Below are 25,662 nucleotides of genomic sequence, written 5' to 3' on the forward strand. Positions count from 1 at the left end.
AGCCATGTAAATTACACGTAATACCAATCAATTAATTGAACAAATTACGCGGCACCGACAATAGGTGTCATTTATTTATGACTTGGTTTTTTTTTTTATTATTATTTTTATTATGACAGATAGACATAGGTACTATTTGAGAATATGCCCTTGCAAGGTACCACTTATGATCGAAAGTAAAACCGATGAAAAAATAAAAAAAAGTTGTTAGAACCGACTAGGCAAAAAGATATTTAATCCTTTTTATTATTCCAATCAAAATGACAAAATTGTAGCCCTCATCAAAAGTTCCTACCGGTTAGCTTAATGTTAGAGACCATTCTGGTAAGCATATTGTCCCAAGAGTTCAATTATGAAGATTAGTAGTCAAGAAATTTGAGCTAATGCTCATTGGCACATTCTACATATTAAAAATAAGATGGGAAATAAAAGCAAAAACTTGCTTATTTAAATGTTTATTTACCTTTTGTTTTTTGTTTTCCACTTTTCCTGGTTCTCTTTCCCTCCTTTTCATGAAGAGTTACAGCCATGTATCCATAGATCAAGAGAAATGCTACATGTACAGTACTCCCAAGTGCTTATCAGTGAAAATCATCATTGATGTGAAATATACAGATTAACCCATTCAAAATCTGACAATGATTTTAACTGCCATATAAAAGAGCAACCACTCGGAAGTACATGTAGCATTCCTCGTAGATCAATCCCCAGCACCCTGTGTTTCCATTTTTCTACTTCTACACACTTGTGGCAAAAAAGAAAAAAAAAAAAGAAGGGAAACCAAAAACCTGCATATAACAAGAAGAATACCTTTATAGTGTACTTTTAAAAAGTCTCGCATATAATTTACATGGTACAATGTCCTGTAATATAGAAACTCGGTAAGCATCTATTCATGTATTAACAACTCTGGCCAGATATCCAAATATGAAATATGCACAAGACAATCCATTTTCTTCACCACTCTTTGTCCTGCTCATTTCATCATCATTTGGGCATGACTGGTAGAAGGCATCTAAGCATACTGGAACTTGGTTTATAGTTAATGCTAAAGAATGAAAAAATAGCCAACTGATTGGGGAGGGAAAAAAAAAGAAAAAAGAACAAAGAAAATGAACTAGAGATGGTAATATATATGCAGCTCATTCTATTAACATCCAGCTGCTTTCAAGAATTTGTCGTAGGGGCTTGAAGGTGGTAATCTGAAAGAATGTTGTTGATACTCAAGTGAACAGAGGAGAAGCTGATCATGCCCTTGAATTGGCTCCTTATTTACCAACTTCAGATCCCCGTTTGAAAACTCCAAAGGCTGAAACAATGGCTAAGAAAGAATGATTCAGTAACATTTTGCACATGTATACTAATAACAAAACCACCCAGCATTCAAGATGCTATAATGTTCAAATATGCTCCAGCAACTACCACATTATAAATAAAATTACCCACCTTTCCAAGCTTAAAAATTAGAATTAATGTTCTTGAGCCCAAACTTCCTCTCTAATATAACACAAAAAATAATGAGAAAAATAACATTATGAACTATGAGCAACTTTTTTCTTTTTCCTTTCAAACCTCTGAATGAGTACAAACACCTTAAAAGTTTCTGAACTGGCAACGACTTCACTAGTCAGGCTGCTTTGCTTATGTGAAGTCAGTTTTTCCAACTTACCAGAAAACAAAGTTCCTCCGACAGAAAATTAATATTTCCTTTTGATTCGTACACAAAATTTAATGTCCTTTTCCACCATTTTAAGTATCACCATCATCTTTAATACTGGTATGATAAAGTTTTAAATAACAGGTCCCAGATTCCCCCCTTTTTCTCTCTTCTTCTTCTATAGGTAAAAAAAAAGGGCCAGACCTAATTCCCATAATAGGGAAAAATCAAAGAAGATATGGTTATGTTTGCTAACATATTCTCCAAATGTTTTCTGTTTTCAGTTTGAAACACTTTTTTCAAACACATTAACAAACAACTCAAAAACACAAAACACTTTTCATAAAAAAAAAAATTCACAACTTATTGTAGAAATATTTTGACAAAACAAGTGCTTAACTTTTGCAAAGATGGGAGTTAACATTTTATTTAGAAAAACTTAAAAAAAAAAAAAAAAAAAAAAATTAAGAGTGGCCACCCTCAATGGAGGAAAGGGGTGGCCGCGTGGCCACTACAATAGGTCAAGGGTGGCTACGCGACAACTCCAACCAGGACAAGGGTGGCCCCGCAGACACCTCTTTCCTCCATTGAAGGTGGCCACATGACACTTTTTTTCTTAAATTTTTAATTTTTTATAAGTAAGCAATCAACTCTAGATATTTTTGTGTTTTTCTCAAAATTAGCAGGTGTAATCCCCAAAACAACATTTTTGCAAATGTAGATCCCATCAGGATATACTTCTATTGACTTCATGTTACAACCAAACACTTTTCAAACTAACAAAAAAAAAACACTTCCCGAATACACAAACAAACATGGCCATTAAATTTTCTTTCCATGACGAATTTACTCACCTTGGTTGGTAAAATGTGGTGTTTCTTTTCATTTTCGTCGCAGATAACTATTGCATTGGACTCTTTTTGATGCTTGAAACTATGAAGCACTGACATCTTCCGCTGTTTTCCCGTTACAAGGGCTTCGCACTGGCTCTTCATTTGATCATAAGGTATGGGTGTTGAGGAAACTGGGACACTAGCAACTTGTCGAGCTGTCTCCAAAACCTGTTGAATAGAAAGGTAGGTTAGTCCTCGTCCTTCCATGTGTTGAATTTAAGACCTTCCCCTTAGTAAAGGGAGAGTGATATTGGTTGGCTACAAAGGCCATTAACTTAAGATGTTATTTGACTTACAGAAGTATGAACAGATAACACAGCCGTGAATTACACAAACAACCAAGGCCACTCACAGTAATCATAGTGATATAAAGGGATGATATCAATTATTTCTTATCCTATCTTTCACCACCTTAAAATGCCATATACCATCTCGACACTAAATCATCACTTTATACTTACTCACCAAAGTATTGAGTAATAGAAATGGCAGCAATATCTAAATTCATTATGACCAAGAGCAGCTCTACAGGGTGGGTGTGCACCTACTTTTTTATTTTATTTTTATTTTAATTTTTAGAAATTATGTGAGTATATAATGCAATTTTAGCTTTCATATACAAGTTCATAGTTGCATTAGTCAATGTAATGCAAAAGTCATAGCTCGGCATACCAAAATTGTTGGATCTAGTACAAATATCTTAGGGAACATGTAATATATCAGGTTCAGAATGACAAAACAAAAGCATTTGTATGTCTGAGGTTCAGCCACAGGCACACTCTAGGTTCACTAACATACTCTCTCTCCCTCTCCCCCCGATTTAGGAATCACAAATTAAAATGAGAAAACCAAGGATACACAAACTGACAAAAAACCATAATAAAGAATATTTGAAGACTTGGCTACTTTTATACTTGGCTTTGTTCTGTAACGTAGTTCAACTATAATGATTATTTAACCAAGAATTGGAATCAGAAAATTAAATATTGGAATTTGCAGATTTGAGAAAAATCAAATCTATTTTCTCTTCCTAGTTGGCAACACGATTTCTCAGGAAAGGAAAAAAATGGGTAGCAGAAAGGCAAAATACAGGAAAATTAAACACAAGCAATCTTGATAGCGTGTCACACAATACATGCAAACATACACAAACTGACAAAACCATAATAAATAATATTTGAAGACTTGGCTACTTTTAGAGTTGACTTTGTTCTGTAATGTAGTTAAACTATAATGATTATTTAAGAAAAAGACAGTATCTCCAAAATTCAGTTTTAATCGAGAAACTGAAACTGATAATTTGGGAAAGAAGTCATTAAGCTATTAACTTAGCTAATTTACAGAGTTATTGAAAATAGTACCTTAAAATAATAAGTAAAATACTGACAACTAAACATAAAAAAGTTTGTCTTACTGATTCTAAAAGCTGATTAACACTAATAATGTCAAGGGTATTGATGGAGAGCGATGTTCTGCGACCCGACTGACTTCCACTCGGTTCTGGGAAGGCTTCCTCATCTGTCAAGGCTCCAGTGACCTGAAAATAAGCCCATTATGTCAGCAAAACTGTTTGATATAAAATGGTTGCTAGAGCCATGAAGATGGAGATACAATCACAAGAAATTTTACCTCATCAAAATCCGGAAACTCAATCTGGGCAAGAGGAGAACAAGGCCGTGGTGTCTCCATAAATAATGGAGGTCCTAAGGGATATGCATCATCAGGAGAAAATCCCTGTGAGAGCTGCTTCTTTATGCTTGACAACTCATCCTAGGGAGAAAAAGAGAAGTTTAATACAAAATTAATTCCAGAAAAATACATGGACAGACAAACATATACAGCTCAGAGGATTAGAAAGCAATAACATATTTGATGGAGCTTTGACAAAAAAGTGATCAAATGTACACCTGAGTTCAATTGTAGATCATGTAATTAGGCAATCCATTTCTTATCTTTCAAAAACTCCCAAAGGATTCAAGCATGGTAAGTGAAACCAAGAAGAAATCAATGTAAGTGGTCTGGCATATTAACTCAATGAAAAATCAACCAGAACTGAATTAAATTATATGTATTCAGAATTAGAAATTCAAAACCCTTCTTCCAATTAAAAATCTCCCCCCACCCCCCGTGTGTGGCCCAAGATTTACATCCTTTGGTATGTGTTCGTGTATGTGTCATTATATGTATTAACACAACTCCAATAACAACTACAACTCAAGACTCCAAATCCACTTATGAGTCTTGTGCGGCACTACATAATCCAAAGACTATTGAGTAGAGGTCTAATCCTATCCGGAGTCCTAATCTGAAGAGAGAGTTCTAAGATAAATTGTATTCTAGTTATTTGAGAGATAAAGAAGTCCTAGATCAATTATGTATAGGAGTCCTTGTGTATGTTTATCTCTTGTAATACTCCTATATATATTCAATGAAAGCTCATCTATAGAGCATGGTTTTACAGCACGGTTTTACAGCCTAATACATTAGTTCTATCATGGTATCAGAGCCATATCACCGACTAACGCCGTGATCCATGGCTTCCGACTCCGAATCCTCTGCCACATCGGCAACTTCTCATGCTTCACAGCATCCCCCACCACCCGCCCAGCCCTCTGTTATTTTTTCAGTCCCAAACATGAGTCATAACCTCAGCATCAAACTTACCAAAGGTAACTTCATGGCCTGGCAAACTCAAATTCTTGCGTATATCAAAGGCCAAGACGCTTATGGCTTCCTTGATGGTTCTTCTCTTCCGCCTGCCCAGACGATTCCAAATCCAAGCACTGCTGCTGGAGCACCCGCCACCATCGTCAACCCAGACTTCCTCGCCTGGAATCAACGGGATCAGATGATCCTTAGTATTTTAATTTCTACACTGTCCGAGCCCTATGTCGTCCATGCAGTCGGCTCTCCCTCGGCTTCCTCTCTGGAACACGCTGCTCACCATGTTCGCTTCTCAAGCCCGTGCTCGGGTCATGCAAATTTACTTCCAGCTCGCAACGGTCAAGAAAGGCACCAACTCGATCACCGAATATTTTCAGACTATAAAGACGCTCAGTGATACTCTTGCTGCCGCCGGACAGCCTCTCAACGATTTTGAGAGTATTTCTTTTCTTCTCAAAGGGCTCGGCTCTGAATACGATCCATTTGTGACTTCGGTCACAACCAAAGTCGACCCACTGTCCATTGATGAACTTTACGGCTACCTCCTTGCTCACGAAATGCGACTGGAACAACAAATTCCGAGCATTGATGTTCACCCACCTGCTGCGAACATCACCACCCACATGTCCAACTTTTGTGGTCGAGGTTTCCGTGGTTGTGGCGGCTGATCCTCCAACCGGGATGTGGATCTTTCAACAACAGAGGACGCGGTTCCTATTTCTCCACGGATGCAGCCTCTTCTCGACCTATCTGCCAAATTTGTGGCAAGCCCGGACATACAACAGTCCGTTGCTACTATCGACAGGACCAATCTGAGTCGTCTCAACCGCCCGAGCCGTACCAGTCCTCCAATCCCCAATGTTATTACTCCACACCTACCTTGCCAGCTGAAGAACTGTGGTATCCTGACACCGGTGCAACTCACCATCTCACTGGCCACCTTCAGAATCTCAACTTAGCTCAAGAGGAATATCACGACCAGGACCAAATCCGCATAGGGGATGGAACAGGTTTGAATATTTCTCATACTGGTACTGCTTCCCTTCCTTTGTCTCGTCGTAAGTTCATCTTACAGCAAATTCTTCATGTCCCCTCTATTTGTAAAAATCTTCTATGTGTTAGAAAATTTGCCCTTGACAATTTTGTTTTCTTTTAATTTCACGCCTCTTATTTTTTGATCAAGGACAAACACACCGGGCTCCTCCTTCATCACGGGCACCTTAAAGATGGCCTTTATCAGTTGCTTCCGTCTTCCTCTAGTTCGTCATCATCAATAAATCAAGCTCTTGTTGGGGAACACACCACTCCGGTCTCCTGGCACAAGCGCTTAGGTCATCCCGCTTTTCGCATTGTTCATCGTGTCCTATCTCAGTTTAAGCTTCCTGTTATTTCCAATAAGGCTGATCCGTTTTGCTCAGCTTGTGCTCAAGCAAAGGGACATCAATTGCCATTTTCTCCCTCTATTTCTAAAGTTTGTAAGCCCTTACAATTAATTCATTCCGATGTATGGGGACCATCCCCAACTATTTCAGTTAATGGAAATCGATATTATGTCTCGTTCATTGATGTTTTCACTGGATATACATGGGTTTTCCCTATTCAAGCAAAATCTGATGTCATGTCCACCTTTCTTAAATTTCAAGTCATGGTTGAATGTCTCCTTAATCATAAAATTATAAGTGTTCAATCTGACTGGGGTGGTGAGTATCGTAACCTTCATACATATTTTCAATCTGTTGGTATTACTCATCGTCTCTCTTGTCCTCATACACATCAACAACAAGGATGTGTTGAACGTAAACACAGACATCTTATTGATACCACCTTGGCATTGCTCGCTGACAGTCATCTTCCTCAAAAATTATGGGATGAAGCTTGTCTTACATCATGCTATCTCATAAATTGCATGCCAACTCCAGTGTTACAAAATCAATCTCCCTTTGAAAAACTTTTTCATAAAACACCCGACTACACTTTCCTCAAAATCTTCGGGTGTGCTTGCCATCCAAATCTTCGTCCCTATAATTCTCACAAATTTTCTCCTCACTCAAAGGAGTGCGTTTTTCTCGGGTATAGTCAACATCACAAAGGTTATAAATGTCTCCATCTAGAATCCGACCGGATGTACATCTCTAGAGATGTCATCTTTCATGAAGACCGGTTCCCCTTTTCCAAGGGCTCTCCTCTTCCTGAATCTTCCAGTGTCTCCCTTCCTGTTGTGCTTCCTCCATCCTTGTTTTCTCCTCCTTCTACCACTATATGTTCCCCGGACTCTCCTTCTATTTTATCTTCTCCCTCCCAGTCCTCCCCTGCTATTTCCAATACCTCTTCAGCAGTTTCCAGTATGCCTTGTTCTACTTCCTCTGCAGATCAGCCTCCTGCCCGAGTACACTCTATGAGAACTAGGTCAATGAACAACATTGTGCAGCCACGACAACTCACAGATGGTAGAATTCGGTATCCAGCTCCTCATGCTTTCATGGCAGCAGCTTCTCCTGCCAATATTGAACCAACCTGCTACTCCAATGCTGCCCCTATTCTAGAATGGCGACAAGCTATGCAAACCGAGTTCAATGCACTTCTTCAAAATCAGACCTGGTCACTTGTTCCTCCTCATCCTTCTCAAAACATTGTGGGATGCAAGTGGGTGTTTAAGCTTAAAAGAAAAGCTGATGGTTCTATTGAAAGACATAAAGCTCGTCTTGTTGCAAAGGGTTTTCATCAACAGGCTAGGGTGGATTATGGAGAAACCTACAGCCCAGTAGTGAAGCCTACCACAATCCGGACAGTCCTATCTCTTGCTTATTCTGCTAGCTGGTCCATGAAACAGATTGATATCCAGAATGCTTTTCTCCATGGGCTCCTTTCGGAAGATGTTTCTATGGTGCAACCACCAGGTTTTGTTCACTCTACCTTCCCTAAACATGTGTGCAAGCTTCAAAAGGCAATCTATGGCCTCAAACAGGCTCCAAGAGCCTGGTTTTCAAGACTTAGTGACAAGCTCCTTCAACTTGGTTTTGTGGATTCTAAAGCTGACACTTCTCTTTTTATTTATCGCACCAAGACTCTTACTATGTATCTTCTTATCTATGTTGATGATATCATCATCACTGGGTCAGATCCAACAGCCATTACCAAACTTTTACAGCTTCTTAGTGCAGATTTTGCTGTAAAAGACTTGGGCGATCTTCATTATTTTCTCGGTGTGGAGGTGATCAAGCTCAATTCGGGTCTTCTACTTTCACAACATCGTTATATCATGGACCTCTTGAAGAAAACAAATATGCATGAAGCAAAACCGATCACCTCTCCGATGGCTTCTTCATCATCTCTCTCGACTTTTACAGGTGATCCAATGGAAGATCCATCACTCTACTGTAGTACAGTTGGATCCTTACAGTATCTCTCTCTCACTCGGCCAGATCTCAGTTATGCAGTCAACCGTGTGTGCCAATTCATGCATCGGCCTCTCAAACCTCATTGGCAAGCGGTTAAAAGAATTCTTTGATACTTGAAACATAACGGTTTCTCATGGTCTCCTTCTTCATCACAATTCTTCTAATACTTTACAAGCGTATTTCGATGCGGACTGGGCTGGATGTCCCGATGATCGTCGCTCTACAAGTGCCTATTGTGTTTATCTAGGTTCCAATTTAATTTCTTGGAGCTCCCGCAAACAACCGACTGTTTCACGATCATCTATTGAGGCCGAATATAAAGCTGTTGCCAACACTACAGCCGAACTACTTTGGATTCGTGCACTTCTTAAAGAACTTGGAATCACTCACTCAACTCCACCAACTCTTTGGTGTGACAATATTGGAGCCACTTACATGTCGGTTAATCCGGTTTTTCATGCTCGCACGAAACATGTAGAAATTGATTTCCACTTTGTCCGTGACCGAGTGGCTGATAAATCTTTAGTTGTTCGTTTTGTTCCTACTTCAGATCAGATTGCAGATGTCCTTACAAAGCCACTAGTTTCTGCCAAGTTTCTTCACTTTTGTTACAAGCTCAACGTGCGATCTCCCCCGTTGATCTTGAAGGAGGGTATTAACACAACTCCAATAACAACTACAACTCAAGACTCCAAATCCACTTATGAGTCTTGTGCGGCACTACATAATCCAAAGACTATTGAGTAGAGGTCTAATCCTATCCGGAGTCCTAATCTGAAGATAGAGCTCTAATCTGAAGAGAGAGTTCTAAGATAAATTGTATTCTAGTTATTTGAGAGCTAAAGAAGTCCTAGATCAATTATGTATAGGAGTCCTTGTGTATGTTTATCTCTTGTAATACTCCTATATATATTCAATGAAAGCTCATCTATAGAGCACGGTTTTACAGCCTAATACATTAGTTCTATCAATATGTGTGTGCAGGGTGTGCATGTCAATACATGTTTGTGTACATGCATCGATGGTGGAGGCAACCATGATGACAAATAATAGAAAATTCCAGTTTCATCTTCTTTTACTTAATATGACTTCTTGTTCATTGACCACTCCTTGATTTCTTTATTACCACTTGATCTTCTTATCCTACTCACTTTTTAAAATATTATTTTCTCTCTGGTTGACTAGTAGCGAACAACACTTACTATGTAATAGTCCTTGCAGTGTAAGTTGAAATTTCCTAAACCCACAAATACAACTACTGACTGTTGCAAAATAAATCAGATGCTCAGTATTGGATAGCTATCATATGCTTGATGAACATATTTTTCATATTTTGATAAAAAAAATAAACAAATTTCCCACCTAAAAGACATATTCTTAAGAGACTGCAACAGACAGAACCGGTATATCACCTCTGACAATTTTGCAGATTTAGACATGAAGTGCGATATAAAGGTTTCTTTCAACTGTTGGTCATCTAATTCTATTGCTGAGAGAGATTTCAATGCAGCAACTTCATCTTCCTGTGATCCATATAACATCTTCTCCTTATCAGATTCTATAGAGACGGCCTGTAGTCGGATATTGTCGACCAACTCAAGGTAAGGATCAACCTGTCAAATGCATATATTTAATAAAATGATCTAGAGTATGAAGAGAAGCTCAGCAAAATACGAATGTTCCAAAAGTAATATGTGTGTGTGTGTGTAATAATCTGAAGGGTAGGTGTAGGTATTAACTGTTTTATCTGTCAACGATTCCTTGACAACAGGAATTAGCTCCGGGAGACTGCCTGCTCTGGCTGAAAATATAAGCATCGATGATGCCAAGGTAAAGAGAGACCTTCTGCGAGATGGTTGTAAACCTCCTTCATAAGCAGGCAAGAAACACATTAGAAATTTTCACCAATGAAAAGCTTTATTGAGTTCAACGAAAAAGTTCCACTTCCTAAAAGCAAAGCGATTTCCACATTGTTTTGATTTATGAAGATATAACAAGGAAATTTTATTAGAAAACTAATAGGTAACCTGTTTTGTCTTGTTTTTTTTAATAAGACGAGAATTTGTCTAAAAGGTCCCAAGCCAAGTACACCCGATGTTTACCAAAGCAAGAAATGGTGCATCAGTGCTTACAAAAAGGCAAACCACAGAATCACATGGTCGACCTTTGTGCTGCGAACCACATTGCTGTCTACTGACTAGTCAGTACATATTTGACTATGGACTTTTTAAAACAGTTGTAGTGAAAAATGTAACGAGGAAGCGCTAGCCACATCTGCTATCACTCCGAAAGCACTAACCAGGTTACACTTAGATTTCTTTAGAATCACTTATAAAACTCAATCTCCCATGGTAAGAAACTAATATGAAACTTAATACTTATAAACACCTTTATAATCCATCCACCGAATGTGGGGCTAACATTTTGAGGTGTCACAATCTCCCTCACTCAAATCTCTGACATTCACGTCAAGGACAATGTCATGTAGTGCCCTAGCGCCTCATGGTGTTATTAGGTTGCTCTGATACCATTTATAACAATGTAGAGAAGCGCTAGCCATATCGGCACTATTACTCTAAAAGAAGTGGTCAAGTTATAATTGAAACTCTCTAAAATCACTAATAAAGTAGTCTCATCTAGTAAGAAACCAATGTGGAACTTAGCACGATAAGTACCTTTATAATCCACAAACTCAATGTTTGCAATCCAACCGCACAATGTGGGACTAATATTATTGGGTGTCACAATAAGACAAAATTATTTTCTAAACCAAACTAGTTTTGATTCTATAATTTGAAATATTGTAAAAACTACCAAAATCAAAAAGAACTTTAAAAATTCTTGTGAATAGTTCGCATAACCCCATTTACAACAAAATAAAATGAACTTTAAGGTATTTGCTTGAAGAAAATAGGAAAAACTCTTACCTAGGAAGGCAGCTAGAATTCTAGAGATTGTTGGGGGCCACTAGGGTTGAAGGTGTTTTCTCTTTTGTTTCAAAAATGACAAGGTTTTTGGACAATGGGGTGGCTGGCCATGTGAAAAACATTTGCTTTTATATGCTAGGTTTTTAGGGTTTTCATTAATTAGGTCTTTTAATGACAAAAGAGCATTTTTCAACTGCCCGGAAACACAACTCAAGCCCCGCCCATCCCGGCCTTCATGAAACATGGTCATCCCTATCCGACCGCCCACGGCGTAGACCACCACCTCCAAAAATTGATCACAGCTGCTCCTACCACTCTGAACGATTGTCACCTTCGAGTCTTCCCCAAAGGATATAACAAAATCCTTCGAAACAGTGCTACGCAACGCCTCTTCCACCATTGGAACCAGCCAAACGGTGCATCGCGAGCTTAACAAAACAAACCCAATAAAACCTTTCCTCTTTTCCACCATCCTCAACTCATCTGACCCATTTGTCACCGAGAAGAGGAAAGATTTAGCCTCCACAAAGAAACAACTCTCCATCCCCAAACTTTAACGGCAACCCTGGGAAGGGTCGCTGTAGCTACTCCACCTCAAGGTGATTTACATGGCCGCGACAGCGAGAAATACAGTGGTAGGTGAAGGAGAAGAAACCCTAGTAGAGTGGGTAACTACGTAGTGACCTCCAACTTCAGGGAGATGTCAATCTTCCCGATGATCTGCCAACCTACTTTTACTGTCCATAGAGAGAGACTGACAATGGTCGGCGCTCTTGGTCAACAATAGGCGGCGAACTACGGTGGGTGGCAATTGCGGTTGTCGTGGGCAATGGAGATTGGGGGTGAAATTTGGAGGGATTTTGAGTAGAGATTCTATTAAAGATATTTCAGAAAGTTCCTTTTGCAAAAAAAAAAAAAAGAAAAAAAAAATCATATCAAAGTTTAGTAGATAGCTTTTGTTTTTATAGGTAAGTAGAGAAATATATAAAAAGCATAAAGGCACCCCTAAGCATACAAGAAGTATACAAAAAGGACACCAAAACAGGAAAAAGAAAGAATAAAATAAAAACACCCGCAAAACCAAAAAACAGAAGAAAACCCAAAGACCATTACATCACAACAATAGCTCTCTTGCCTTTGCCCCGGTTAGAACCAAAACCCCTAGCATCATACTTAGTCGAGCACTCTGAGTTTTTCACCTCTATACTCCCTTTAAACTTAGGAGTAGAGACTGAAACCTCTTGATGCTGCTCCTCATCAACTTGAGCCAATAAATCCAGAAAGCCCTTCAAATTTCCCTCGTGGGAGACCCCATAGTATGGAAACAGAACCTAACATCTATCGCAGCCCTAGGGGAACTACAAACCCCTTCAAAATCACCTCCCCTCAAAGATTCACCCACCTTTAAGGAAGACGACAACAAAGGAGGACACCTAATCACAGGAGAGACGAAAAGCCTCGGCGGGGGCATCAATGCCCATCATCTTCACACCCACAAACTGGGCCGAAGAGAGAGGAGATCCACCCACTTTAGTAGAAGGAAGGGCCACATCGCTTGGGAGAAGGAAGCCACGCCAAAGAAGGCTAGCCGAAGGAAGCTTACTGACCGTTCACCCACCAGGCTCCAACGAGGACTAGACCATGGTCCCGACCAAAGCCTGAGTAAAAGAACCAAAAGGCGGTGCCATCAAAGCACTAGTCGCCGTCAATGAATACTATTTCTTCAATTTGTATTTCTTACGCAATATAGGGAATTAAGTGCCATGTTGGCATGCTAGAAAGCTATTGTTTATTTACTTTTGTTTCCCATAACAGTTAGTTTAGACTTTTTAATACTTTCAACATTAGTATTATTTTTAAGTTTTGCTTTGGTTTATTGTTGGTGCTCGACCTTCTTCCTTCGGGCATCTGAGAAAACTTACTCCAGTAATTAACCCTGGTAGGGTTAGGGGGTGAGACAAAAAATATCTTTTAATCATACATTCAGCTTACCTTCTTGATCCAAAGAGATGCTTCTAAGGGAGAATGCCAGCTGGAAACATCTTACTAGAGCTGCGTGACTGGAGGTCTGTCAAGAGCAAAATAAATCATCACACGATTTGGGAGAAAGCCATCGAGTACAAAACTTCAAAAATTTATTGCTGATATTAACATGCCAATATGATTAGTATTAGAGACGAAATAAAATTGACATGTTCTGTTTCTAGGGAAACTCCTCTCCAGAGCTCTTTGTTCCAAAATCCAAGTCAAGAGAACCAATCTTGTCGGACCACCACTACCTACCAGCTCAACATTGATTCCCATTTCACCAGAGTTTTGGTGGTCTTTATCATCAGGCTGACCAACCACATGCGAAATTGTCTTCTTAAAGTTGTAGGCCTAGAAAAACAGAAAAATCTACTGACATGGCAGGAAGAGAATCTTGTCAGGTTAATTCATGATGCAAGAGATTTCATGAAATGACTGAGAACCATCAACAAGTGACTCCCAAAATGTTCAAAAAGACCCATGTGTGCTGGAAATCACTTGGAAGACTATATGCTGTCCAACCACCAGGTTGACTAATGTATTGAGGGCAGGGTAAGCAGATTGTATGGATGCAATATATTTACACAAAACTTGTATTCTCCACCAAGTGAGCAAGGGAGATTTAAAAATTTACCAATAAAATAAGAAATTTATTCTCCACAAAAAACGAGAGGTATAACACTAAAAACATAGGAAAAATAAGAAATAACAAACCATAACAGCATGCACAATGTGCAAAATCTGACCTTAGATCGGGTAAAAAGCAAAGCAATGTTATAAGCATGGGCCATCGCCACGAAATTTGCAGGGGTGTTTTCTGCAGATGTTGCCTGAACCCAAATTGATGAAAGCAAAAGACTGATTTGGTGACTGCTCAACCGAAGGCAAGTTAGCTCCTAAGCATTTCAGATAGATAAAATATTTCAATTAGATTTAAATAAGTACTACCTATGACAAGTAAACTAAAATGCTAAATCATGAATTATTAACCAGGAACTTCAGTAAGATATGAGTGGCAATTTCATACTGTTTTTCCATCAGTCAAAGCATGCTTGAAACTGTAGGCCTGATCACATGATGGATCAATTCCAGACCGTTTAAAACCCACATCTGATATTTGAATTACTTCCTCCCTCAGTCCAACATTTGTGGGTTCTGTGGCGTCTTTACCTTCATCCTGAATGGAAAAACTTCCACTCCTTACCTTCTTCATCGAACCAACTGATGAAAACCTAGAAACTGCTTGAGAAGGTTCGAGATTCTGGTCGAACCAAGGGCAAAGAAGGGATGGCATAAGCACCATGGAGAAAACACTGTGTGCCCCAACTCGTGTTTCAGGGTCTGGATGGGACATTGCTAGGAGCAAATGATGAAACAGAGCTTCAGGGAAAGCCTGAAACAGGTCATAAGTATCACCTCAGAAACTTGAATAATTTTTTACAAGATCTCAAAATAGCATAGTACAGCGTATCTAAGGGCACTGGCCTTCTTGTGATATGATACATTAGGGATGGAAGAGATAATCTTTGCAGTTTGAAGTACAGCAGAGATTGTTGTTCTAGCCACAAGAGCAGTTGCTGGGATATTCTCAAGCACCACAGCCATCGTATCAAGAATGGGTCCCATGTCTCCAACCTGTGTTAATAAAAAATAAGCTTTGTAAACTAACTACAATGCAACAAGAATGATTCTCACACCTAACCAAACCCACACCCCTCCACTCTTCCCCCGCCCCCAACCCCAGCGCCAAGAGAGAGAGAGGAGGAGGAGGAGGAGGAACTGTTTCTGAACTGTAACCCAGAAAATCTGTTTAATTCACTAGGATTTGCTTGTGTGAATAAACAAAAACAAAAAAATAAAAATAAAAATTGAGAACTAACAATAGAAAGGCTGTAGTGTTAAGAAAGGTAATTGAGAGTACTGAGTAAGACTACATTCAAAATTGGATTAGAAATGGTTTGCTTATACTGGGATGCTGCTTAATTAGTTGAGATGAATAAAAGTGTGAAGAACTGCAATGTGCTTATCAATTTTAGGAGTTCACAACTATGAGACCAACAATGTGTTATGTACTGACCACCCAGTCATTCACATTAATAAAAGCTCAAATAAAAAGAACATGGTCCAAATCTAGACAAAGTTCCAAATATCAAAATGAAATTAGAAAATTATCTTAATTAAAACATGTCATGACTTTCTTAGTGTTTTCGCTTCAGTATTCTTGATATTTCACAAAATAATTCACATTTATCTGGATTTTTTTTATTAAGTAATTGGCCTCAAAGGAAGGGGGAAGAGGAAATTCGAACTAGTAATCTTCGTTTCATGAGGCGTTGTGCCTAGCTGATTGAGCGTAGCCCTTGTGATTTCACATTTATTTGGAATACAATGGCAAAACAATTACAAACCTTAATTGACAGCAGTGAAATGCATTTTTCTAGAGCGGAATGAAGTTCAGTGTTCCATTTATCTGTAGCATCTCTAGGGCTGGATGCTTCAGCTAAATTTTGCAGGCATTTCCGCAAGTGTTTGATCAGGTCAGATATTGCACCAATGATCGCGACTGAGGCCTGCTGCTTTGCATTTTTTGCAAGTTCTGTGGTGACATTAACAATGTTTATCTGTACGAGAGGTTGTTTGACAACATTCTTATGATCCAAGTGCTTGACAAGGATAGACAACAAGAGGTGGGAGTTGTCTCCTGGAGTTTTGCAAAAAATAGAAAAATATTAATTATGCACAAATGATTTATTAGAAAAATAATTTTTGAAGGAAAGATAGAGCATTAAGGATCCCAGTGTAACCTGATTCCTCGAAAAGTGACTGGAAATACATCAAAACAGAAAAGGCAACTCCTTTTTCTGGGGACCAATGGTTACCAGCATCAAAACTATGGAAAAGTGGTTCAAGCACACGACGCACTGTTGTGGCTTCCTTTGCCAATCTGGCCATATTATGCAAGCACACCCTTGACCAGTAAGCAGGACTTTTGGAAGTATCCCTGTGAAATTGGCAAATGAATCAGGGATGTTAGGAATATTAATTATTTCTTAAGAAAATTAATATAAACCAATGAGTTTTTGAAAACAAAAAATGAAAAGCTTTACGTTGTGGAGTCCAAATGAGGATTAGTCATGATATTCGGCACCGAAGAATCCTTCTTACTGATATTGGGGAAATATGAACCATGTTCTTCTTGAACCCATGGGTCCTGAGGCTGAGAATATAGTCCATCTTTCTTTGCATTCTTGGAGTTAATTTGGAGATCCATGTAGTTATCCAAGGTGACTGATATGATCTATTTCGGAATGGACAAAAAGTAAAAATGATTTCATACTGATACAGAAAGCCAAATGCCACACACTTGCACCGTACTTCAAAATAAAACTTCCAATTTTTTTACAAAAGATTCACAATATTTATTATTTATTATTTTAATTGGTCAAGGCCTTTGCTTATGTCAAAGACATTGATAATAAAAGCGACAAGAGAAAAAGAATACGCACATTGTCGAAGTCCATTGAGATATGGGAGTGCTCACCCATGAACCACACCTAGGCACAATATAGTGGAGACAAAACAACAGAAGAGATCATACAGAGTGGAAAAAGCTTACATTAGGATGTATTAGCCAATTGGCCTTGGTAAAGAAAGTTACAAGTGAAAAAAAAGGTAAATATGAAACACAAAGATTTTTTTTTTGGGTGAATAATAATTTATTGAAAGAAAAAGGCAAAACACTCGTACACGAAAAGTATACAACAGAGAAAACCACCCTAAAAGCGTCTACAATCTAAAAAATTAACAAGGTCTAAAAGATTCAAAGAGAATAAATTATGAGTATAGGCTACAGCCCAATCTAAGAGAGATCTCAAAAAAGAGGATTTTAAACAAAGCACGTTAGACTTGTAGTCCCTAAAGAGACGCCGATTCCTTTCTCTCCAAACGCTCCACATTAAGAATACACAAATAACTTTTCAGATGGCCTCATTGAGATGTCCCCGCCCTTGGAGTCTTACAACAATGTAGTGGCTCTAGAATGTTACTAGGCATAACCCACGAAACGTTGGATAAGCTGAGAACCAAGCGCCAAAGATCACTGGTGTACTCAAAGTGAATGAGGAGGTGATTTACGATCTCCTCGTTCTTTTTGCATAGACATCACCAATTTACAAGAGTACCCTACCTTCTAAGATTATTAACCGTGAGAATTCTATCCAAAGCTGTCGTCCAATAAAGAAAGCAATGTGGGGTAATTGATAGTTAACCATGTTAATTGGGCCTTAACCTTCCAAACACTTTCCAAGGGAATAGACAAGGTTTCCAGTCAGTAAAGTTTTAAAATAGCTCTTCACTTCAAAGTCGTTATTGATAGTTGGGGTCCACAACATTCTATCTGCCTCCCACGTATGAGTTTTTGAGGAGAAAAACAGATTGAGGAAAGAGACAAGAGATTCTAGCTCCCAATCCCAGATTGCCCAAGTAAAACTCGGATTACTTTAATAAATTTTGCACGCACTTATCAAAAAAAAAAAAAACTCGGATTACATTGGATATATGAGTTGGAGGAATCCAAGTAATCTGACACCAAGGCCTCTTTGTCACGTGCTATAAAATAAAGTTCTAGGAATGAAGACTTCAAAGCAGCTTCTCCGTACCACACATCATGCCAAAAACGAATGCGGGATTCATCCCCAACCTTGAAAGAAATGAGGTTGAAGAAATTCCCCCAGCCATTCCTCCAAAGGCACACCTTGAAAGGCCCTTTGACCAACCCCTTCTTTGGACCTCATACTGCTCAACAATCACTTGTCTCCATAGAGAATTCTCCTCTTGCACGAATCTCCAAAACTATTTACCAATTAGAGATTTATTAAACATGAGACTTTAACTCCCAACCCTCCTTCAGGAACTGAGGAGCAAATAGCCTTCCAGTTCACCATATGAAATTCATACTCATTGTTTGGTCCATCCCAAATAAAGCCTCTTTGAAGACACTCCAATCTCCTAGCTATGTCAGTTGTTATAGAAAAAAGGGGCAAAAAGTACGTAGATAAATTGGATAACGTACTCTTGATTAGAGTTAGGTGACCCCCTCGAGACAAGTAGATCTGCTTCCAACTAGCCAATCTTTTTTTTCATTTTCTCAACTACCCCATCCCAAATAGCTTTTAAATTAAAAGAAGCACCTAGCGGAAGTCTCAAACATTTCAAGGGTAGAAAAGAGATATTACAAATGAGAATATCGGCTAGCTCTTCCTAATTTTTTTTTTTTTGATAAGTAAGAAAATTTCATTAAAAAAGCATAAGGCGTCCCTAAGTACACAGGAAGTATACACATGAGCAACTCAACTAACCCACATGAAAAACCCAAGAAAACCCATAAGAAACTACACACCCACAACACCCAAAACCCACATGAAACCCAAGATACAAAGCAACCCCCCAACAAACACCCAAGATACAAAGTAACCCCCATAATAAAATAAAACCCAATAGAACCCTCCATCCAACACCCAAGATACAAAGTAAACCCCAATAATACAATAAAACCCAAGATTCAAAAGAAATCCCCCATCAAACACCCAAGATACAATAGAACCCCCCATAATACAATAAAACCCCAAGATACAAAGTAACCCCCCTCATACAAGAAAACCCCCCAAACCCAAGAAAACCCCCAAACAATACCCCCAAAACCCACACAACAATACCCCAAATACAAGAAAGCAAACCCACACAACAATACCCCAAATACAAGAAGCAAACCCAAAATACAAAGCAAACCCGAAATACAAAGAAAAGCCAGATCTACAGGAGGAAAAAAAAAAAAGCAGTGGCGCGTGGAGCCACGCGCACCAGTGCGCCACCGGCGTGTGTAAACACGCGCAACCGGAGCGGAGTGAAACCAGCTGGAAGGACCACCGGAAGAAGCGGAAATTGCCGAAGAAGTCATCGGAGAGGCGCGTGTGTGGAGGAGAGGTCCCATACGCCGCAGATCTAGCACCCAAAAATCAGAAACACCCACGGCCGAGTGCGCCGGAATGGCGCGAGGCGGCCACCCGCAGCAGAGCCGACGGCGGAGAAGAGCCAGACCACGACGGAGAGTCCTCCGGAAAGGCAGGTGGACGGCAAGGAGGCCCCAAAACCCGTAGATCTACAACCCAAGAAGCGCATGAACAAAAACAGCCACCCACAACGGCGCGGCGGCAACTAGAGACGGCGACATCGGCAAGGACCGGAACAAGCTGGCGAGGTCACGAGCTGGGCGCAAGCGCGCAGGAAAACCCAACCACTGAGAACTACCCCCAACAAAAGAAAACCCCAAAACTAAAAGACCCAAGCGAAGAAGAAAAGCTAAGAGAACCTAGACCGGAGAGAACCAGAAGGGGGGGAGGGAGGGAGGGAGGGATCCCTCCCTCACAAGCGAAGTAGAGTAGGCTAAGGGTTTTTTGAAGATTGGCCTTCAAGCCCAAAATGGCCTCAAAACACAGGAGAATGTGACCCAAATATAGATTTGATAGCAATCTGCATCACACATAATAAGTGTATTATCTGCAAAAAAAAGGTAGGATATTTCTAGGGGGTAGCATTTTGGATGTCTACCAATTCCTCATAAATAACCCCCAATCATAGCGCTCTAGAGAGCATCCTACTAAGAGCCTACATGAAAATCACAAAGAGGAGATAGAGAAGAGGGTTGTGGAGGTACAAGCAGACATCCATTTCCTCTATTTACTACCAAAACCAAGATGCCCCCAAGAGATAAAAGAGGAACTCCCAATTAACATGGTCGTAGGCTTTTTCCAAGTCTAGCTTGCAAATAACACCAAGAATTCCTAATTTCAACTTGCTGTCCAGACACTCATTAGCTATAGGAACTAAATCTAGAATTTGTCTTCCCCCTTATAAAGGCATTCTAATTGCTCGATATGAGCACTCCTAACACCTGCTTTCATTCTGCAAGCAAGTACTTTTGCTAAAATTTTATAAACACTCCCAGTCAGGTTATAAGGTCTGAAATCCTTTAGTTCCAACTGCCCAATCTTTTAGGGATGAGAGCAATAAAAGTCGCATTGAAAGTTATGGAAAATGCACATAAGATCATCCTTCATTGTTGCCCAACAAGACCAAAAAAATAAAGCAACAGTGAAGTTGTCTTGGCCGACACTTTGTCACCATCCATACTAAGCAATGCCCAAAGAACTTCCTTCTCTTAAAACAGTCTCTCCAACCAACCCGCTTCTGCAGATTTTAAACAATCAAACTCCAAACCATCTAATTTGGGGCGCCAAGGAACTGTTTCATTTAAGAGATTCTTGTGATACTAATGATTGTATCATTGATCGTCTCTTGGTCAGAGGTAGCAATACCACCAATACAAAGACTAGAGATAAAGTTGTTTTTCCTATGAGAGCTGGCAAGGTGGTGAAAAAAATGTCATGTTGTGATCTCCTTTTAACCAAGTCGCCTTAGACTTCTGCCTCCAACTAACATTTTGCATAAGAGCAACATTCTCCAACTCTGCTTTTGTCTTAGCCCTACTGACTCTCTCCTCTTCTAAATGATCAAGAGATTGGATCTCCTTAAGTAAGGACTTCTTCCTCTCTCCTGTACATATCCGAAGACCTCATGTTCTAGCATTTTAAGTCAAGCTTCAACCGTTTTAGTTCAAAACAGGGTATACTAAGGAACTGATATGAATTCCACCACTGTTTCACCATGCCTACAAAGCCTTCTGCTTTCAATCACATGTTCTCAAATTTAAATGAGCGTGATCCTCTAGAAATACCTCCACTGTCAAGCAATATGAGAAACTGGTTTGATAAGGGTCGAGGAAGATGGTGCTAAATCAAGTTTAGGAAATGCTCTTCCCAATCTGAATAAAAACTAGAAATCTATGAATCCAGGACATAGAAGGGGTCTTGGTTATTAGACTAGGTGAAGGAACCTCCAACCTACGGAATAATCATCAACCCCTGCTCTGAAATGAAATCTGAAAATTCTCACACAGTAGATGTTAACGGAGACACCCCAACCCTTTTGTTCGGGAAGAGAGTAACACTGAAGTCTCCCACCAACTGAAAACCCTTGACAACTCCTCCCACAAATAATGCCTTTCAGAATCAGCATTGAGAACATAGACTCTTGAGAAATCCCAAACAAACTGGTTCAAAACAAACTTGAATTTGCAGGAGATAGAAAAAGTGCCCACTGCCTCTTTAATGCATCCCACTACATGTTTATCCCACATTAAGAAAATACCACCCAAGGCTCTTGAGGTTGGCAGAATTGTACACCCCGTGAAAGATCCACCCCACAAACCCTAGACAATACCAGCAATAATCCGCTCTATTTTTGTTTCTTGAAAACACTCTACTTCAAGCCTCCAATTTTACAATAAAGTGCTAATGTTGAACATTTTCCCTGCGTCGTTAAGTCCCCTAACATTCCAACAAATAATTTTCAGATTCATAATTGTTAAGAGTCCCACATTGCCAATGTATACTTGGGTTGTGGACTTTATAAGCCTTGAGCAAACCTCTTATCTAAAGGTATCTTTTGTGGAAAAGTAAGGCTTAATGGACTTTATCATGGTATCAGAGCTTCAAGGCCTTGGACAATGGTGTGCTTTCCCTCTTGTTGTACACGTGTTTGGACAATAGTGCCACACGTGAGGGAGCGTGTTAAGAGTCCCACATTACCAAGGTATACTTGGGTTGTGGGCTTTATAAACCTTGAGCAAACCTCTTCTCTTAAGGTGCCTTTGGTGGAAGAGTAAGGTTCAATGGACTTTATCAATAACATGATAGAAGTCTTACCACAATACCGAGAAAGACGGGTTTGGGCGGGTGCCTTTTGGAATCATAGTTCACTGACCATGACAAATTGAGAAGTTCCTTAACTCCTTTAACCCTAATCCCTGACTCTTTTTTTTGGGAACCCAATGTTCCTATGACCCTTACGGCTAGATTCCATGGCAGAGAACAACTCTAAAACCTCATGTTCAAATCCTTCATATGAAACCCCCAAGAATTTTTCTAACCCACACATGCGTCTCTTAACCCAATTTGAGCTCTCAATCTAACTCGCACATGGGGTTGAGTTGAGAGGAGAATTCATGGGAGCGATACAGAGGGCACCCTCTTTGCAAGAGGAAACCACAGTAGTGGGCTCAGGTTTAGCTATGCTGGTTCCCTCAAAAAAATTGAGATCATCCCTACCAAAACCATGCTCAGAGCCATCCGAATCCTCTAGCAAAGGCAGTCTTTCACTCCTCTCGGATTCGAAGGGGAACCCTCTACAAAAAGAAACCACATGGAGAAGCCTACTATCGTCATCCGGGAGAAAGCGAAGTTGGGCAAGATGACAGGGAGGAGCTACAGCGAAGGGATCAAACCTTGAAGTCCATTGCCGATGGAGAAGACCCGGCCATTGATGAGATTGTAGCCATACTCGCCATCATTATCTGACACTCTATTGCCGACCTAGAAGCAAGAATCACCAATGATTTGTACTCGGTGAGAAGAGGTTTGAAGAAAGGGAGAACAATGTTGACCCATGAATGGTCCAAAAGGATCTCTAGCTTGAGAAAGAGAGACAACCTGAGAATCGCAACTCGTGCCACACACTTGTTACCCATCACAAGCTGTTTCCCATTGGTATTTAGGCATTCGGGTAACATATATATGAAGCCAATTCAAACATAAAATCCTGGAGTGAAGCCCGCTGGTTACAAGTGAGAATAATTGGGCTGTGGAAGCCTGTAGATGGGTCCTTTGTTACTACAATCTCCTTAGACAAGGATGGCCTCAACTGACTTGGCCTACGAATTCCACTAGGCCCAAAGCACTGATAGAGTTGTTGGATTGTCTACCCCCAAGCCCAACTTGCTCTGGGGCCTTGTCGATTTTATTTACATGTGGAATCCACGTGGGAACTAGCAGAGCTTTTACCCACGACATGTGTCGCTTTTCTTTCTTGTCCACGCAGACTCTCAATCGAGGTCCGTTGCCAACACCCGATTGCCTTGAGGAGCACTGAAAAAGTACTCTTTTGGATTTCTTCCACATAAGGAAGAACAGTGTACCCACCTTACTTCCCCTCCCGTCTTGTTTTTGACAGCACTGAACGGTTGTGCTACCACACTCTAAGCGTGCCTAGAGGGACAAACTTTCTGGTGCACCGCTACAAAGGCCCCTCCGGCCACAACTTTTGTTTGAAGTGGTCAAACCACCTTGCAGCTAAAGGCTAAGACAAAAATCATATAGAAGTTGCACAAAAGCTTAGTTCCAAGTAAATCGAGAGATCCTAACACAATCTGACAAAAAGCTTGAATTGAATACAAAGGTAAAAAATAGTTAGAAACACTTCCAGATCGTGTCTAATATAAGGATATACTATACTCTAATCATATTTATCCCTATATGTTTTTTGATAGGATCTATACAAATGAATATCTCTCTGCTCTAGCATCGGCGCGTGAGAGCGCGTCTAGCTAGGGGTCGTTTTCTCTTCTGATTCCTCTCCCCTCCTCTCTCTCTCTCCTAGCCGCTTTCTTGCTTTTTTGGGGTCCAAGCTTCGGTTTGCAGGTTTTGTGGGGTGTGTTTCTCGTAGGGAAGTCAATCAGTGTTACTCTGGTTGGGTGAATCTCTGTCTTGGCGATGTGATCATTCAGGTTTGGACATCTGTTTTTCGGAGGTGTAGCGAGATGGAGAAGAGATTTACTGTGGAGTCGAAGTCTTTTGCATTCGCAGTTTTGGATGGGGCGTCGGTGCTGAGGGTGGTGGAGAAGAGAAAAAAAGTTTTGGGTGAGGTCGTACTGAGTACTCAGTGCGCAGATTGGTTAGTGTCGACGTTGGAGGTACTGTTGGGTATACCAGAAGAACAAGAATTTGTCAAGTCATTCCGAGAAGGCTCGAAAATCCTGATTGCTCGGAGGGGTGGGAACAGAGCTGGGCGCTTCTTAGAGACGACAATCTTTGGCTTGGGCGGTCGGAAAGGTTTTATCATCATCCCTGAGGGTCATGGAGGGTGGGGATGGCAGAAATTCTCCAGCGAGTTGAGTAAGGCTGTCAACTTCCTCTCTGTTACGGTGGGTAGCGGGCTAGGTTCCTCGTCTTCATCGACCAAGAAGGATGCGAAGGTTTTAGGGTTGAGCTTGGGTTTGGCTTCAAAGTGGACGGGGCTGTCCTTTGCGGAGGTGTTGTGCTTGATTCCGACCATTGCTGTGAAGAAGTTGCCCTTCATGGGGGGTCTTCGTTCTGGGTTGAGGTCTTCATCAGAGGAGGTGGGTGCTCTTGTTCCCCTCCCAGCGCCAACTCATGCAGAGCAAGTCCTGAGCTCGGCGGTGGGTTGCATCGATTTGGAGTCTCGTCCACCTAATCCGTTGGTTAAAGACCAGTCTCTTGATTCGCTGGGTAAGAAGCCTCCCCCACGTTCAAATTTGAATTTTAAATGTTCGATGATGTGCACGTGGAGCAAGCTGGTCAACGATTTGAAAGTGGTCTTGGGTCGGGCTATTAGGAAATTTTTGGGCCGGCTTGTCGGGTCTGGCCAGGGTCGAAAACGTTCTGGTTTTCGCTTGGCCCGACTCCTGCCAAAACCTAAAGCACGTCTGTCGACCAAACCAGAGGCATCTCCTTCTCTGGCGCCGTCTCGGCCGGAGCCCTCGTTGTCGGCAGTTCCAGGGGCACTTCCGGTTGCATTGTCTTCTTCTGGTTCTCTCTGGTTCATCCTCCTCCAAGGGGTTTGGAGGCTCTTTCGTCGGGGGAGGGTCTAGCAGCTCCAAGGGCGTCTCTTGCCCTTCGGGCACCGTCTCTTTGGCCGGAGCCCTCGTCGCCGGCAGTTCCAAGGACTTTTCCGGTCCGGTCTTCCTCTTCAGGGGGAGGGACTAGCAGCTTGAAGGTGGATCCTAGCCGAGTTATTGCCTCTAAGCCTTTCAGTGATTCTCTAGCAGTCTCTCAACTCACGGCCTCTCCTTCCTCTAGAGCGACTGAGATGGGGGAGAAGCTGTGCTTTTCTCTCCCCGTGGTCTCAAAGCCTTTTCAGAGTTATATCAAGAAGGCGAGGGTACTCAGGGAAGGGGTTTCGTT

At 40.7% G+C, this 25,662-nt stretch overlaps 1 protein-coding gene across 5 annotated transcripts in view; it reads right to left on the reverse strand.

Moving 5' to 3' along the window:
* Positions 1-795: 795 nt before the first annotated feature.
* Positions 796-25,662, reverse strand: part of LOC133878652 (protein SEMI-ROLLED LEAF 2) — a 31,818-nt gene continuing 6,951 nt past the window's right edge. For 2 of the 5 annotated variants that reach the window (XM_062317230.1, XM_062317236.1), the window contains 15 exons: positions 17,074-17,121; positions 16,675-16,865; positions 16,372-16,568; positions 15,976-16,268; positions 15,053-15,202; positions 14,595-14,960; positions 14,314-14,463; positions 13,823-13,918; positions 13,532-13,607; positions 10,352-10,479; positions 10,025-10,225; positions 4,180-4,320; positions 3,965-4,087; positions 2,512-2,718; positions 796-1,321 (listed from right to left, as the gene is read on the reverse strand). In XM_062317230.1, coding sequence (XP_062173214.1) covers positions 1,151-1,321; positions 2,512-2,718; positions 3,965-4,087; positions 4,180-4,320; positions 10,025-10,225; positions 10,352-10,479; positions 13,532-13,607; positions 13,823-13,918; positions 14,314-14,463; positions 14,595-14,960; positions 15,053-15,202; positions 15,976-16,268; positions 16,372-16,568; positions 16,675-16,865; positions 17,074-17,121 — 2,538 coding nt within the window. In that variant the 3' untranslated portion in view covers positions 796-1,150. The remainder of the gene's footprint in view (positions 1,322-2,511; positions 2,719-3,964; positions 4,088-4,179; positions 4,321-10,024; positions 10,226-10,351; positions 10,480-13,531; positions 13,608-13,822; positions 13,919-14,313; positions 14,464-14,594; positions 14,961-15,052; positions 15,203-15,975; positions 16,269-16,371; positions 16,569-16,674; positions 16,866-17,073; positions 17,122-25,662) is intronic. The other 3 variants (XM_062317246.1, XM_062317259.1, XM_062317253.1) reach the window with 3 other exon arrangements.

The sequence above is a fragment of the Alnus glutinosa genome, chromosome 1 (genome assembly GCF_958979055.1).
Source record: "Alnus glutinosa chromosome 1, dhAlnGlut1.1, whole genome shotgun sequence".
Taxonomy (NCBI): domain Eukaryota; kingdom Viridiplantae; phylum Streptophyta; class Magnoliopsida; order Fagales; family Betulaceae; genus Alnus; species Alnus glutinosa.